We start from the raw sequence: 11,513 nt of genomic DNA on the forward strand, positions 1-11,513 counted from the left end.
GGGGCGCGCCCGGAGCGCGGGGGGGGGGGGGGTCTCATACCTGCCTCGTCATGCTGCACTGAGCAGGCACAGGTGCCAGGGAGGCTGATGATGGCTTTCTAATGGCTTCGCCAGGGTGTGTGTTGGAACTTGAGAGTGATGGAGTCCCCGTTCTGGCCTGTGTGCACAACTGCACGATTTGTAGTCAGAGCCACAGAACAAGGTGGGGCTGGTGAGCCCAGTGGCGGTTACTTCAGGGGTAATGGACATTCTCTTGGGGAACCCAGAGAGCGAGGCTTACAAACCAGACTAGGTCTCAGTGTCTGCCGAGCCAGCATTTCAGAGGGGCTAGTGCTTCGATGGTGGGGGGGTTCCTCTGGGCACTTGGAGTGCAGTGCTGGGTCAGACAGCTGACTAGCACCTGGGGGTACACAGTGCCAAGGCTAAGGGTGCAAGGCAGCCCAGAGGGCATGGTGGGAAGGATGGCAGGGACAGTGCAGTACGGAGGTGGAGGTGGGTCTTGCATGGGCACCTGGGCTTGGCTGGCTGAGGAAGGCTGCACCCGTGAAGCCCCGCAGGATCTGGTGTCCACCAAAGATCCCTAGGTCCTCGTGCTGGGACTACTCTGAGTGGGTCTTGGCCCAGGTTGGAGGGGCAGCCTTGACACAGTGGGCCCTGAGTGGGGAGCCATCAGACAGCCAGGGCCGTGCAGAGCCAGCACCCCCGGGCATGGCCTCCAGTGTAGGGCTGGGCAGTGAGGAGCAGTCGGCCCTCGCCCAGGACTGCCCAGCCCTGCATTCTTCCTGTTGAGTACATGTCACTTCATTTCTCCGCAGCTTACGATTATTCCAGAAGTTTGACACGTTCCGGATTCTGGTCTGTGGTGGAGATGGCAGTGTCGGCTGGGTCCTCTCTGAAATCGACAGCCTCAATCTACATAAACAGGTACCTGGACTCCCGGGAGCCCAGCCCAGGACAGGGGTCAAGGCTAGAGGTCATGCCATGTTAACTCCGTCCCCTTGTGGCATGCCTGCTCCCAGGTGGTGGCTAGGGAGGAGAAAAGCGCGGGCAGCCTGATGACACCATGGAGCCCTGGGGCTCCGGCCATGGCACACGGACAGTCACTGTAGAGAAACGCCAGAGGTCTGGCCGGGGCAGCTTGGGCAGGCCTGTCTGCACTTCCCACTCCTGCCAGCTCTTTATCGGGCCGTGAAATTACTGCTTGGTGCCCTTGCTCGTGAGGGGCATGGAGATGCGCTTGAACGTTCGAGTCAGATGTGGTTTCCTGGACTTGGGCTTGTGCGCGTGAGTTTTGTTCTTGGTGTTAGAGTAACAGTACGTCCTGATAAAGAGCAGTAGGTCCCGATCATAAAAAGGGACAGTGCCGGCTCCCTGCTCTCCCTCTCCGCAGGTAGCCATTGCCAGCATTTTGGTAGCGTCTCTCTGACATCTGTCATGTGCTTGTGCTGTCCTGTTACTGCCTTTAGAAATCAACCACGTGGGGCTAGCAGGCGTGTGGTGGTTACGGTGCTGGACTCTCACGTACTCCACTGCAGTTTGAGTCCCAGACCTGGCTGCTTGCTCTCTCTCTTCCCCTTTCTCTCTGTCCCTTTCTGGTCAAATGAAAATAAATAAACAAACAAAGTTAAATAAAGTAAAAAATAAAAATTCAACTGTGTGTCACGGGCACCTCGCGCTCCACACCAGCGCACAAAGCGGAGAGATCACTTTCCCTGGACGGAGCCAGGTGCCCGCTTGGCTGGGGCCTGCTCGCCAGTGGACGCTCAGGAAAGCTGGCCACACTGCGGCCCGTGCTCCTCCCACTGCTGGTCTTCGGGGAGACCCAGGTGTAAGTGCTGACGTGCATCACGGGACGCTCTCCAGCAGGCCGGAGTGTGCGTTCCTGGCTCCAGACTGTCCTCCCAGTCCGTGTTCATCTTCCTAGTTCTGCCCCCAGAATTGACCCTGGAGAAGTCTCTCTTGTTAATTACTAGTGAGGTCAAACATCTCAGTCGACCATGGGGCTGGGAATAAATCACTTTTTATTTTCTTCCTGCCCTCTTTCTAAAGCCCGTTTCTAAGGATTATCTGTAACGTAATTCAACATCTGTCATTGTAGGTATTTCCCCCTACTTTGTCATTTTTTTTTACTTGGGGTTTTTAAGCGGACTCCTCCATGAATTTTGTTGTTTCTGCCATATTGGGAGACCCGGCTGTACCCAATCAGGAAAACATTCATCATATGCGTTTTCTTACACTGTTTATTACGGTCCTTGATAAAGCCAGGGTCACATCTTCCATGTGGTTTGCGGGTACTTCCCAGGGATCCTTCCCCTCCCAGCCCACTCTGTGTGTCATAGGTGGGGTGGGCTCTTCAGTACTGAACTCAAGCCCAGGTGTTGGCGCTGGTGTGGGGTAGGGCCCTCTTGGCTGCATCCTCTGGCTGAGGCCAGGCCAGGTGCTCAGGAAAGAGAAAGGGTGCCCCCTAGTGGTGAAAGTGCAGTGCCCTCTCCCCAGCCCCGAGTCCTGTTAGACCCCCTCGAGTCCTGTTAGACCCCCTCGGCGTTCACCTTGGCTGTTAGAAGAGGCCCGGGACTTGACCTTCTCGTTCAGCCAAGTTCAGTGGACGTCTGTTCCCCATGGCCCTGGCTGCGTCTTCTGGGTGGCGGCTTCTGCGTCCCTCCCTGCCTGTCCCGTGGACTCTGCATGGCGTCGTCAGCCTTGCCGGGCCCTCCTCGTGCTCCCCGCTCTCCCTTGGGCAGCTCAGCCACTTGCCAGGCCTGTGCAGCCAGCTCCGTCCTGGGGATGCTGCGGTTTGCAGCCCAGCCCCGGCCTCGCCACACTCCTCCCCTGGGAGTCCAGGGGCCCAGGTGCCGAGTGTGCTAGCCAGAGCCCTGACAGCCGGTGCTGGTTCCTCCGACTCCTGCTTTTGGCAATGGCTAGACTCCGTCCTGCCACCTGTCCAGCCCTGCTGTCCCTCCCCCTGTCCCAGCGACCCCCTGCCCAGTGCAGCAGCTCAGAACCTGCCACTGCCTCCCCCAGTACAGTGATGGGAGTCCACCTCCTGGGGAGTCCAGCCCGGGGGCTTTCGGAGCCCAGTTCTGGTGCCTTCTTCCTCTGCACATTCCTGTCTTCTTTTCTGCCCCCCATCTTCCTCTCTGCCCCCCTTCTTCTCTGCACTCTCTTCTTCCCCTCTGCCCCCTGTCTTCTTCTCTGCCCCCTTCCTCTCTGTACTCCCGTCTTCCTCTCTGCCCCCCACTTCCTCTGTACCCCGTCTTCCTCTGCCTCTCCCCGCGCTGTCATCTTGTGTGCCCTGCCCCCTTCACCCTCCGCATGCAGGGCTATGACCCTCCTTCCCAGCTGTGTCCCTCACTGTCTGCCACCTGCAGGGGTGCCCTGGCATGCCCTTCCTCTGCGCTCACTCCCTCCTGTGCCTGCCTGGCTGACTATATGACCTGTATGATGGGACTCTAGGTGAGGCGGGGCCTCCTGTCGTGTGCTGTCTCCGCACTGTGGAGGGCCTCAGTCAGGTCTGGGCGCACAGGGCACGTGGGCGTGGTCCTGCTCAAGGAGTTTGACACTCCCCGTGTGGCTCTGGCTCAAGGCCTCCTCAGACGGAGGGTCAGGCAGCCAGTCTTCAGGAAGGCCTCGAGGCTGCAGCCTGGCGGAGGTAGTGACTGGAGTCCCACTGGGTGGCCAGACCTGAGTGGTGCCTGGGGACAGGCCTGGGGATGTGCAGGTGGGGTGGACCAAGCCTTGCTGTGGCCTGGGCCCTGCTCTGGTTTTGTTGTAGTATTCAGAACCTCCTGAGGATGGGCAAGAAGTGCCCAGGGGGTGCCTGGGGAGGGCGAGTTGGCAATTGTGGGCAACGGGGTGTGGACAGGGTGGTGAGCGTGGAAGGGAGGGTGTTTGGGGACTGCAGGTCAGTGTGTCCCTTTTGCTGATGGTGACAACGTGGCGGCCTCTGCGAGGCTGTGGGGAGTGAGTGCTGAGCCAGGCCCCATTGGTGGTAGAGACCGGTGTGTTCCCCAGGGTCTGCCGGGCGGATGGGCAAACCTCCCTGTGTCAGTTAGCCATCACCGCGGAGGGCGGCCGGCAGGTCCCCTTCCTGGTGTAGACTGTGTCCCGCTGTCTTCTGTCAGTGCCAGCTGGGGGTGCTGCCCCTTGGCACGGGGAACGACCTGGCTCGCGTGCTGGGCTGGGGCTCGGCCTGTGATGATGACACGCAGCTCCCCCAGATCTTGGAGAAGCTGGAGAGAGCCAGCACCAAGATGCTGGACAGGTGAGTGGTCTGGGTGCGGGGTGGCGGCCCCTGCGCAGGCGGAAGCGGGGCTCGGGGCTTCTGGGAACGCTCAGCCTCACACAGGTTCAGAACTGCCCAGCATTGGTTGGGGCGTCTCACGAGGCCACCCTAGGAGCCTCAGGGCTGCGAAGGCGGCTGTGCGGCCTTGGCCGTCTCAGCCCCGGTCTCATCTCCCTGGTCAACGTCGGAGCAGTTCCATTTCCTGTGTCCCGTTCCCATAGACAAGTTCTAGGCTGTTGCTGACCCCAGTTCTCAGAGGCACTGCAGCGCCCTCGTTGATCAGTGCTCTGAGACCTGGCTGGGGCCCGAAGCCTGCTGCCCGCACGCTGCATTGGGGGTCTCGAGGATGATTCCTGGGGCTCTGGCACTCTGACCACAGGGGCACTTTAGAGATGCCCTTTGGGGACCTCCGTTAAAGGAAGGCTCTGCGTGCTTGGCACCCCTGGCGTGCCCCCGCCAGCGGAGCAGCTAGTAGTGTCTGAAGGAGGGTGACTGCCCCTAGGAGGTGGCATCTTACCTACAGGGTGGCCCCTGAGGGATCTGTGCCCCCACTTTCAATGCTACGGGCACAGAGCCGGGGAAGGACGTACAGGAGATCCAGGTCCTGGCCGCAGAAGGGGAGGGTGCAGGGCCCGCTGGCTGATGGGCTGCAGGGCTAGCGCCACCTTGTGTATGCAGGTGGAGCGTCATGGCCTACGAGACCAAGCTCCCGCGGCAGGCCTCCTCCTCCACTGTCACTGAGGACTTCAGCGAGGACTCGGAGGTATGCCAGGCCGCTCCGTGCCCAGCTTCTGATTCGCCGTCCTGCATAGGTTCAAGGCCTTCCTGCTCTTGCGAAGGCGATGGTGGAGTTACCCTGGAGCTGAACTGGACGAGGGGCTCCATTTCCCTTTCCCAGAGGACTCGGTTCCTGGGTTGTCAGGATTTGGGGGGCCTTGGTGCATCATCAGTTCTGCAGGGCCCTGCCAGGTCCGCTCACTCCTTCGCTGCTGCTGTTGCTCCCCCGTACCTGGAATGCCCCACTCCTGCCCCCTCGCCCTGCCAGGCCCAAGCCTCTGCCGAGTCCTGCCTCCATGGCAGCAGCCACCGCCACGCCACGTGCTCCGTCTGTCTGTGGCGTCATTACTGCCGCTCCCTCCCTGGCTACATCCGGCCCTGGTGCGATGCCCAGCCCGTGTGCTGGATTCTGCCCAGGCAGCCCCACTGTGAGGGGGCACAGAGGGCAAGTCAGGCCCACAGGCCAGATCAGCCTGGCGCCTTGACCTGGCCCTGCGAGCCGAGAGTGGCTGGTACAATTCTGAAATTTTTAAAGAGGAAACTATGTGCTAAGACGGAAATGCTCACTGATTGGCAGGAGTGAGGTGCTGACCCCGGGCTGGGGCCGAGACAGCTCCCTAGGATAGCGCTCGGCAGGAAGAGTCAGGTAATGCCAGACAGGAGGTAGGATGCCCTCAGTAAACATGAGTCCTGGGTGCCTGCCTGCCCCCCACACCCTGTGGGGGGAAGGGTTAGAGCAAGGCCCCAGCCCCGGCAGGCCCTGGGACCTCAGACCGGCTCGGATGCTCTGGCTACCCGGGGTATTGCCATGGGTGAGCGCTGGGCCTGAGCTGAGGCGTGGCTGAGGCAGTGGTCAGGAGGGCTTCTTTGCCGACCCGCACAGGCAGGGCTGTGGGCGAGTCACTGTGACCCGGTGTCATGCAGACTCACGGTGCCCACCTGTGTCGGGGGGCCTGTAGGTGCAGCAGATCCTCTGCTATGAAGACTCGGTCGCCGCCCACCTCTCTAAGATCCTGACCTCAGACCAGCACTCGGTGGTGATCTCGTCGGCCAAGTGAGTGCGGGGTCCGGGAGGCGGGCCGGCCCAGCACTCGGTCCCCAGCCCAGCCACCTCCAGGTGCCCTTCCTTTCCCTCCCAGAGTGCTCTGTGAGACGGTGAAGGACTTCGTGGCCCGGGTGGGGAAGGCGTACGAGAAGACGACTGAGAGCTCAGAGGAATCGGAGGTCATGGCCCGGAAGGTGCGTGCCGGCCGGGCGGGGGGCGGCCCAGTGCAGGGCCTGCTCCGAGCCGCCGCGTCTCCCCGTCTAGTGCTCCGTCCTCAAAGAGAAGCTGGATTCTCTCCTCAAGACCCTGGATGATGAGTCCCAGGCCACGTCCTCTCTGCCCAACCCGCCCCCCACCATTGCCGAGGAGGCCGAGGACGGAGACGGGCCGGGCAGTGTTTGTAGCTCCAGCGGAGCACGCTCGGTGGGGCCCAGCTGCCCGGCCCGGCCGCAGCTCTTCCGTCCCCGGGAGCAGCTCATGCTGAGGGCCAACAGCCTGAAGAAGGCCATCCGGCAGATCATCGAGCACACCGAGAGAGGTACTGCTCCCAGCCGCCCTCGGGGGACCGCACACTGGAGCGCCCCCCAGGGACCACTCTCCCCCTTACCCCCCAAACCACGGCACCGGTGCCTTCGCCGGCTCCCTCCGAGCAGTCGGGCTGCTGCTCGGCTCAGGGCCAGGGAGGTCTCCGCCACACCTGCCTTACCCCTCCATCACGTCGGCCTCCCGTCCTCTGTCCTCTGGTGTCCTCCCCAGCCCGTGAGCCCAGGTGGTGCTGAGCCAGCCGTGCGGGCCTGGGAGGGGGCGCAGGGGTTGGGGGTTGGATGCTGGGAGCTGAGGGCAGCCCCGACACCCTCCCTGCAGCCGTCGACGAGCAGAACGCCCAGACCCAGGAGCAGGAGGGCTTCATCCTGGGTCTCTCTGAGTCGGAGGAGAGGAAGGACCTGAAGGCGGACAACAGGGTGTGTCCACCACCCCATAACGAGAGCTGTGGGGTCCCCAAGGGGAGGAGCCTCCGCAAAGGTAGGCCCCATCCCCGCAGTGCCACGGTCAGAGCTTCGGTCTGGGCCAGGTTCCCTGGGAGCCCTTGGGTGCCTTGTAATTGCCTGGCCCTCACCGTGTCACAGTTTAGGCCTGGGGCCGGTTTCCAGGCTTTGCCTGCCTGTGCACTGGGGGGTGTAGACACAGGACCAGCGAGCTTCCTTCCCCCTCAGCAAGGAGGCGTGCCCTCATCTCCCCCGCTGCAGTCCTCAGAACCACAAGGCTGCTCTGAGGGGTACTGTCTGGCCGTGACGGCACCCCTGCTCCTCCCAGGACAGACCCCAGGCTCCTCGTGTGAGGGTGCCCCGCCCCAGCCCCCTGGGCTCCAGGAGGGTTTTGCTTGGGCCATCAGAACGCCAACCCAGAGTGCTGCCAGGCCAAGTGTGGGGCTCCTTGGCCAGCATGGTTAGGGCCAGTCCCTCCCCGCCATCGCAGCCTGGGTCACCCTCTTGGTGAACCCAGACCCCTGACCTGGGGTGCCCTTGTCTCTCAGTGTTACACAGAGCTGGCCGGGGCTGGCGGCCCTCCTGGCCGTGTCCTGGATGAACCCGTGTTCCGTGCAGGTCTGGCTGCGAGGTCTCAGGGCTCTCTGTCCTGTCGTTGCAGTACCCAAGGCCCCGTGTGAGAAGCTCCTGGGCAAAGGCCTGTCCCCGGGCAGTTCTGCCTCTCTGCCTCCGCAGGCGGGAAGCCGGGACGGCCTGCCCGCGCTGAACTCCAAGATCCTGTTCCCCAGTGAGTGTCGCTGCTTCCTGGCTTCAAAGCCTGCAGTAGTGAAGCCCTGGGCCCTGTCCTCGGAGAGTTTCTGAATCCGGGGAAGGTGGCATTTGAGATCTGTGCGACTGCCAGGAAAGCTCGGGACCAGCCAGGACCCAGGCGGCTGAGAGGGGTCCTGGAGCTGGGGTGGGGATGGGCGAGGTTCTGGACCTCGTACTAGCCTGGTCCCAGAATGCATCAGTTGCCCACGGTTGTGCCTCCTGGAATTAGCCCTGGAAGGCCGCAGGACTGAAACCTGAGTTTGTGAGAGATTGTGTGGGGAGCACCTTTGGTGAACGAGAACTCTTGGGAAGCCATCTTTCTTGGTGTCTCATGGGTGTTATTTTTGTTCCACACGTAGGGAGCGAAACACTGATTTTTTTCTGGGTATTGTCAAAACTAGGGCGTGTCTGTGTATTAGTTCAGAAATGTTTAGTTACGAGAGTGTTCTGTGTACATGGGTCTGGCAGCCTTGGAGATGCGTGCTTCTTTAAGGCCATCACTCTGAGCAGCGGCGGCTCTCGTCTCCCTGCAGGTGTGCGGGCCGGGATGTCTGGCTCCTTGCCGGGGGGCTCCGTCATCAGCCGCTTGTTAATCAACGCCGATCCCTTTAACTCCGAACCTGAAAACCTGTGAGTGTGAGGGTCTAGCCTGGGCATGTTATGAGAATTCTAGGGCATGGAAAATGGAATGCAGGCCAGCAGGTGGTGTGGAGGTTCAGACCCTGGACCCCACATGGCAGACTTTGCAGTTCAAGCCCCAGACCTGGAAGCTTGAGAATCATGTGGTGCACACGTGCATACATGCTCACAATTTTGAAAGGGAAATTGAGAAGGGACTGCTGCGTGGCCATCCCCCCTGGAGAGTAGTTTCTCACTTTCCTCCTCTTTCCAGCAAGTGCAAGCACCCTCTAGGAAATTGAAAAAAAAAAAAAGGCAAACATAAATTTAAAAAATACAACTGATTGCAGAGTTGCTGGAGCAGTGAGAAAGTGATGGTCAGCCAGTCCCCTCCCCGTGAGAAGGCTTGGCTTGACCGTCGGGGTGAGGGAGATCAGCCACCACGGTCTGCTGTGCCAGGCCTATGGCCCCCGGGGCCCCCGGGGCCTATTTTCAAGGTCGGCATCCAGTCCCCGCAGAGGCTGTCAATAGGTTCAGGAACTCCTGCTGGGTGGAAGCCGGCTCTGGATGGCTCCTCGTCACCACCCGCTGGGCCGCGTCCACACAGTCCTCAGCCGGAGCAGGTGCCTCCAGGGAGAAAAAGTAGCTCAGCGGGATGGAACAGGAACAGGAGCAGGGGCAGGAGCGGGGCGGAGGGTGTCCAGAGCCAGTGGCAGGGGCTCCCTCTCTCTCGGGGGGAGGAAAGCTCTCGAGCTGGTTGTGGGTGGTTCTGGGACTCTGCTGCAAACACTGAGCTGCACGTTTTAGGTTGGAAACTGGATGGTACTTAGCGGCTCAGTGGGACTTCGACCACAACCAGGAAAACAAGGGAAAGGTGCCCCTTGGGAGGATCAGGAGGGGTGGGGACTGGAGGCAGGCCCTGGGGCAGGCAGTGGATCGGTGCCTGGTGCCTTCGCAGGGAGTGCTACACCGAGAAGTGTGTCATGAACAACTACTTCGGCATCGGCCTGGACGCCAAGATCTCCCTGGACTTCAACAACAAGCGCGACGAGCACCCGGAGAAGTGCAGGTGGGTGGGGGGCAAACCGTGTCCCTTGGGCTGTCCCTGCAGAGAGCGGGGAGTCCCAGCACCAGCATCAGCCTGGTAGAGACCCCCTCACTGAGGTAGAAATGGAGCTGCCACCTTGTTGTCAAAAGCGGAGATGCTTTTGGAACCACCCTGGGGGTTGCAGGGAGCATGCAGGAGGCCTGCTTGGAGGAGGCCAAAGCCCTGGGCATGGCCAGGTGGGGCCCATTGAGCTTCAGAAAACCAGTAGTGGTTGATGGGAATGGGCCGAGGGTGTTTTTGGGGGTGGGGTGGGGAGTTTTTGCCTTAGGGCAGGAGAAAGAGGCAGAGACAGTGAGAGGGAAAGTGAGGACTCATCCCCCCAGGGGAGTAGCCATGCTGCAATCCGTTCTCTACCATTCTCCTGGGATCTTAAGGATGCACACACACACACCCAGCGGGATTTTCAAGCCACCAGGTCCAGGACTCGAACCATGGTTGGTCATGTGGGAGTCTAGCAACATAACTGCTATGTCATCTGCTGGTCCCTGGGCCATGGCTTTTAATGCGAGTCACATCTGTGATGCTGCCACTAAGGGGCAGGGGATGTTATGTGTCCTAACACGTTGCTGTCCCAGCTGCCAGGGCGTGAGGCTCCCCATGGCAGGCAGTGCGGGGCCAGGGCCTGCCCTCCCGGCAGTGGGAAGCCATGGGGGGCCTCACGGGGTGCCCCGTCCTTCCCCAGATGACCATGTCCTTGCTCCTCCTGGCTTGGGGTGGGGCAGCGTCCCTGGGGCCAAGGTGGAAATGCCTCTGCTCTGTGGGAACGTGAGCAGCAGCATGTCACACCCACCCTCAGACCTGGACGAGAGCTTGGGCTCCGGTGTTCTCAGGAGGACAGGGGTGGGGGACCTGCTTGGGGGGCTGTTGGTGCAGGGCACAGTTCTGGCGTCTTCGCCTGCTGGGTTAGGGTCCGGCCTTTACCCTGAGAGGGAGCATCCCTCATCCTGACGTCTGGCTGAGTGACTGCTCAGTTCTACGTCATCAGAATTTCTAAGAAAACAGAATCAAGCATAAGATGTCAACAAATCCCCATGAACTCGGCTCCTCCGGGAGGAGGATGGTGCAGGGGCCCCCAGGGACGTCTGTGATACAGCACGTGGTGATGAGTGTGAATCCTGTGGACGTGCCCGTCGGTCCAGAAACCGTCAGGAAAGGCCCGACGGCTGCGGCCTGTCACAGCGGGGGCGGGCGGGGGAGCACGGCGCAGGCGCCCCTCGCTATAGCGCCTTCGAACCTTTGAGCCTTCTGGAACCTTTCTTGACTTTGTACTGAGAACTTTGTAAAGGTCTCCTTAGAAAAGTTCTGTGACTCGGAACCTTCCTAAAGAAGTAATGGGGGGAGCAGATGGCGTGGTGAAGACACGACTCCCGTGTGGTTGACCGCGGTTCAAGCTTGGACTTGGCCGCTTGAGACTCACACTGGGCCCATGTGCTCAGAATCCCAGGAGCACAGAGAAGGGTTGTGGCATGGCCATCTCCCTGGGGGCGATTTCTCACCCCCTACCCCGACTCGCTGGCGAGCGCACACTCTGGTGAAAACAAACACGTGATTGGAAGTATCCGTGAAGAGACGGGTTCAAGGTACTGCCACCAGGATTGGGGCGCTCGGGAGCAGGCCCAGCTGGGTCCAGTCAGTACCTGCGAGAGCCGGGGTACATGGGTGCCGGGGAGGAAGGCGAGCTCCCTGGCCCGGCCGCATTTCCCAGCGTCCGTGACGAGCAGGTTCCGGCCGTGGGCGGTGTTCCCGAGGCGCTGCGCATTCCCGCTCCCTTGCTTTCCAGGGCTCGGTGCTTTCTCGGCGCACTGGTGGTTCCCAGCAGGGTCCCCGGGAACTGCTGGTGGACGGCAGCATGTCCGTGGCGCCCGGTGCTCCCGCAGCCCTGCGAGT

The 11,513-nt window shown here is 61.2% G+C and overlaps 1 protein-coding gene across 1 annotated transcript in view; it reads left to right on the top strand.

The window, feature by feature from the left end:
- Window positions 1-11,513, top strand: part of DGKD (diacylglycerol kinase delta) — a gene marked incomplete at its 5' end in the record, with an annotated part of 70,402 nt that overhangs the window by 45,294 nt on the left and 13,595 nt on the right. The window contains 10 exon segments of the mRNA XM_014585251.1: window positions 816-924; window positions 4,122-4,261; window positions 4,961-5,045; window positions 6,019-6,113; window positions 6,199-6,298; window positions 6,369-6,642; window positions 6,969-7,127; window positions 7,752-7,877; window positions 8,434-8,530; window positions 9,477-9,587. Of these exon segments, the coding sequence (XP_014440737.1) occupies window positions 816-924; window positions 4,122-4,261; window positions 4,961-5,045; window positions 6,019-6,113; window positions 6,199-6,298; window positions 6,369-6,642; window positions 6,969-7,127; window positions 7,752-7,877; window positions 8,434-8,530; window positions 9,477-9,587 (1,296 nt within the window).

This window comes from Tupaia chinensis, unplaced genomic scaffold (genome assembly GCF_000334495.1).
Source record: "Tupaia chinensis unplaced genomic scaffold, TupChi_1.0 Scaffold149383_1, whole genome shotgun sequence".
Classification (NCBI taxonomy): domain Eukaryota; kingdom Metazoa; phylum Chordata; class Mammalia; order Scandentia; family Tupaiidae; genus Tupaia; species Tupaia belangeri.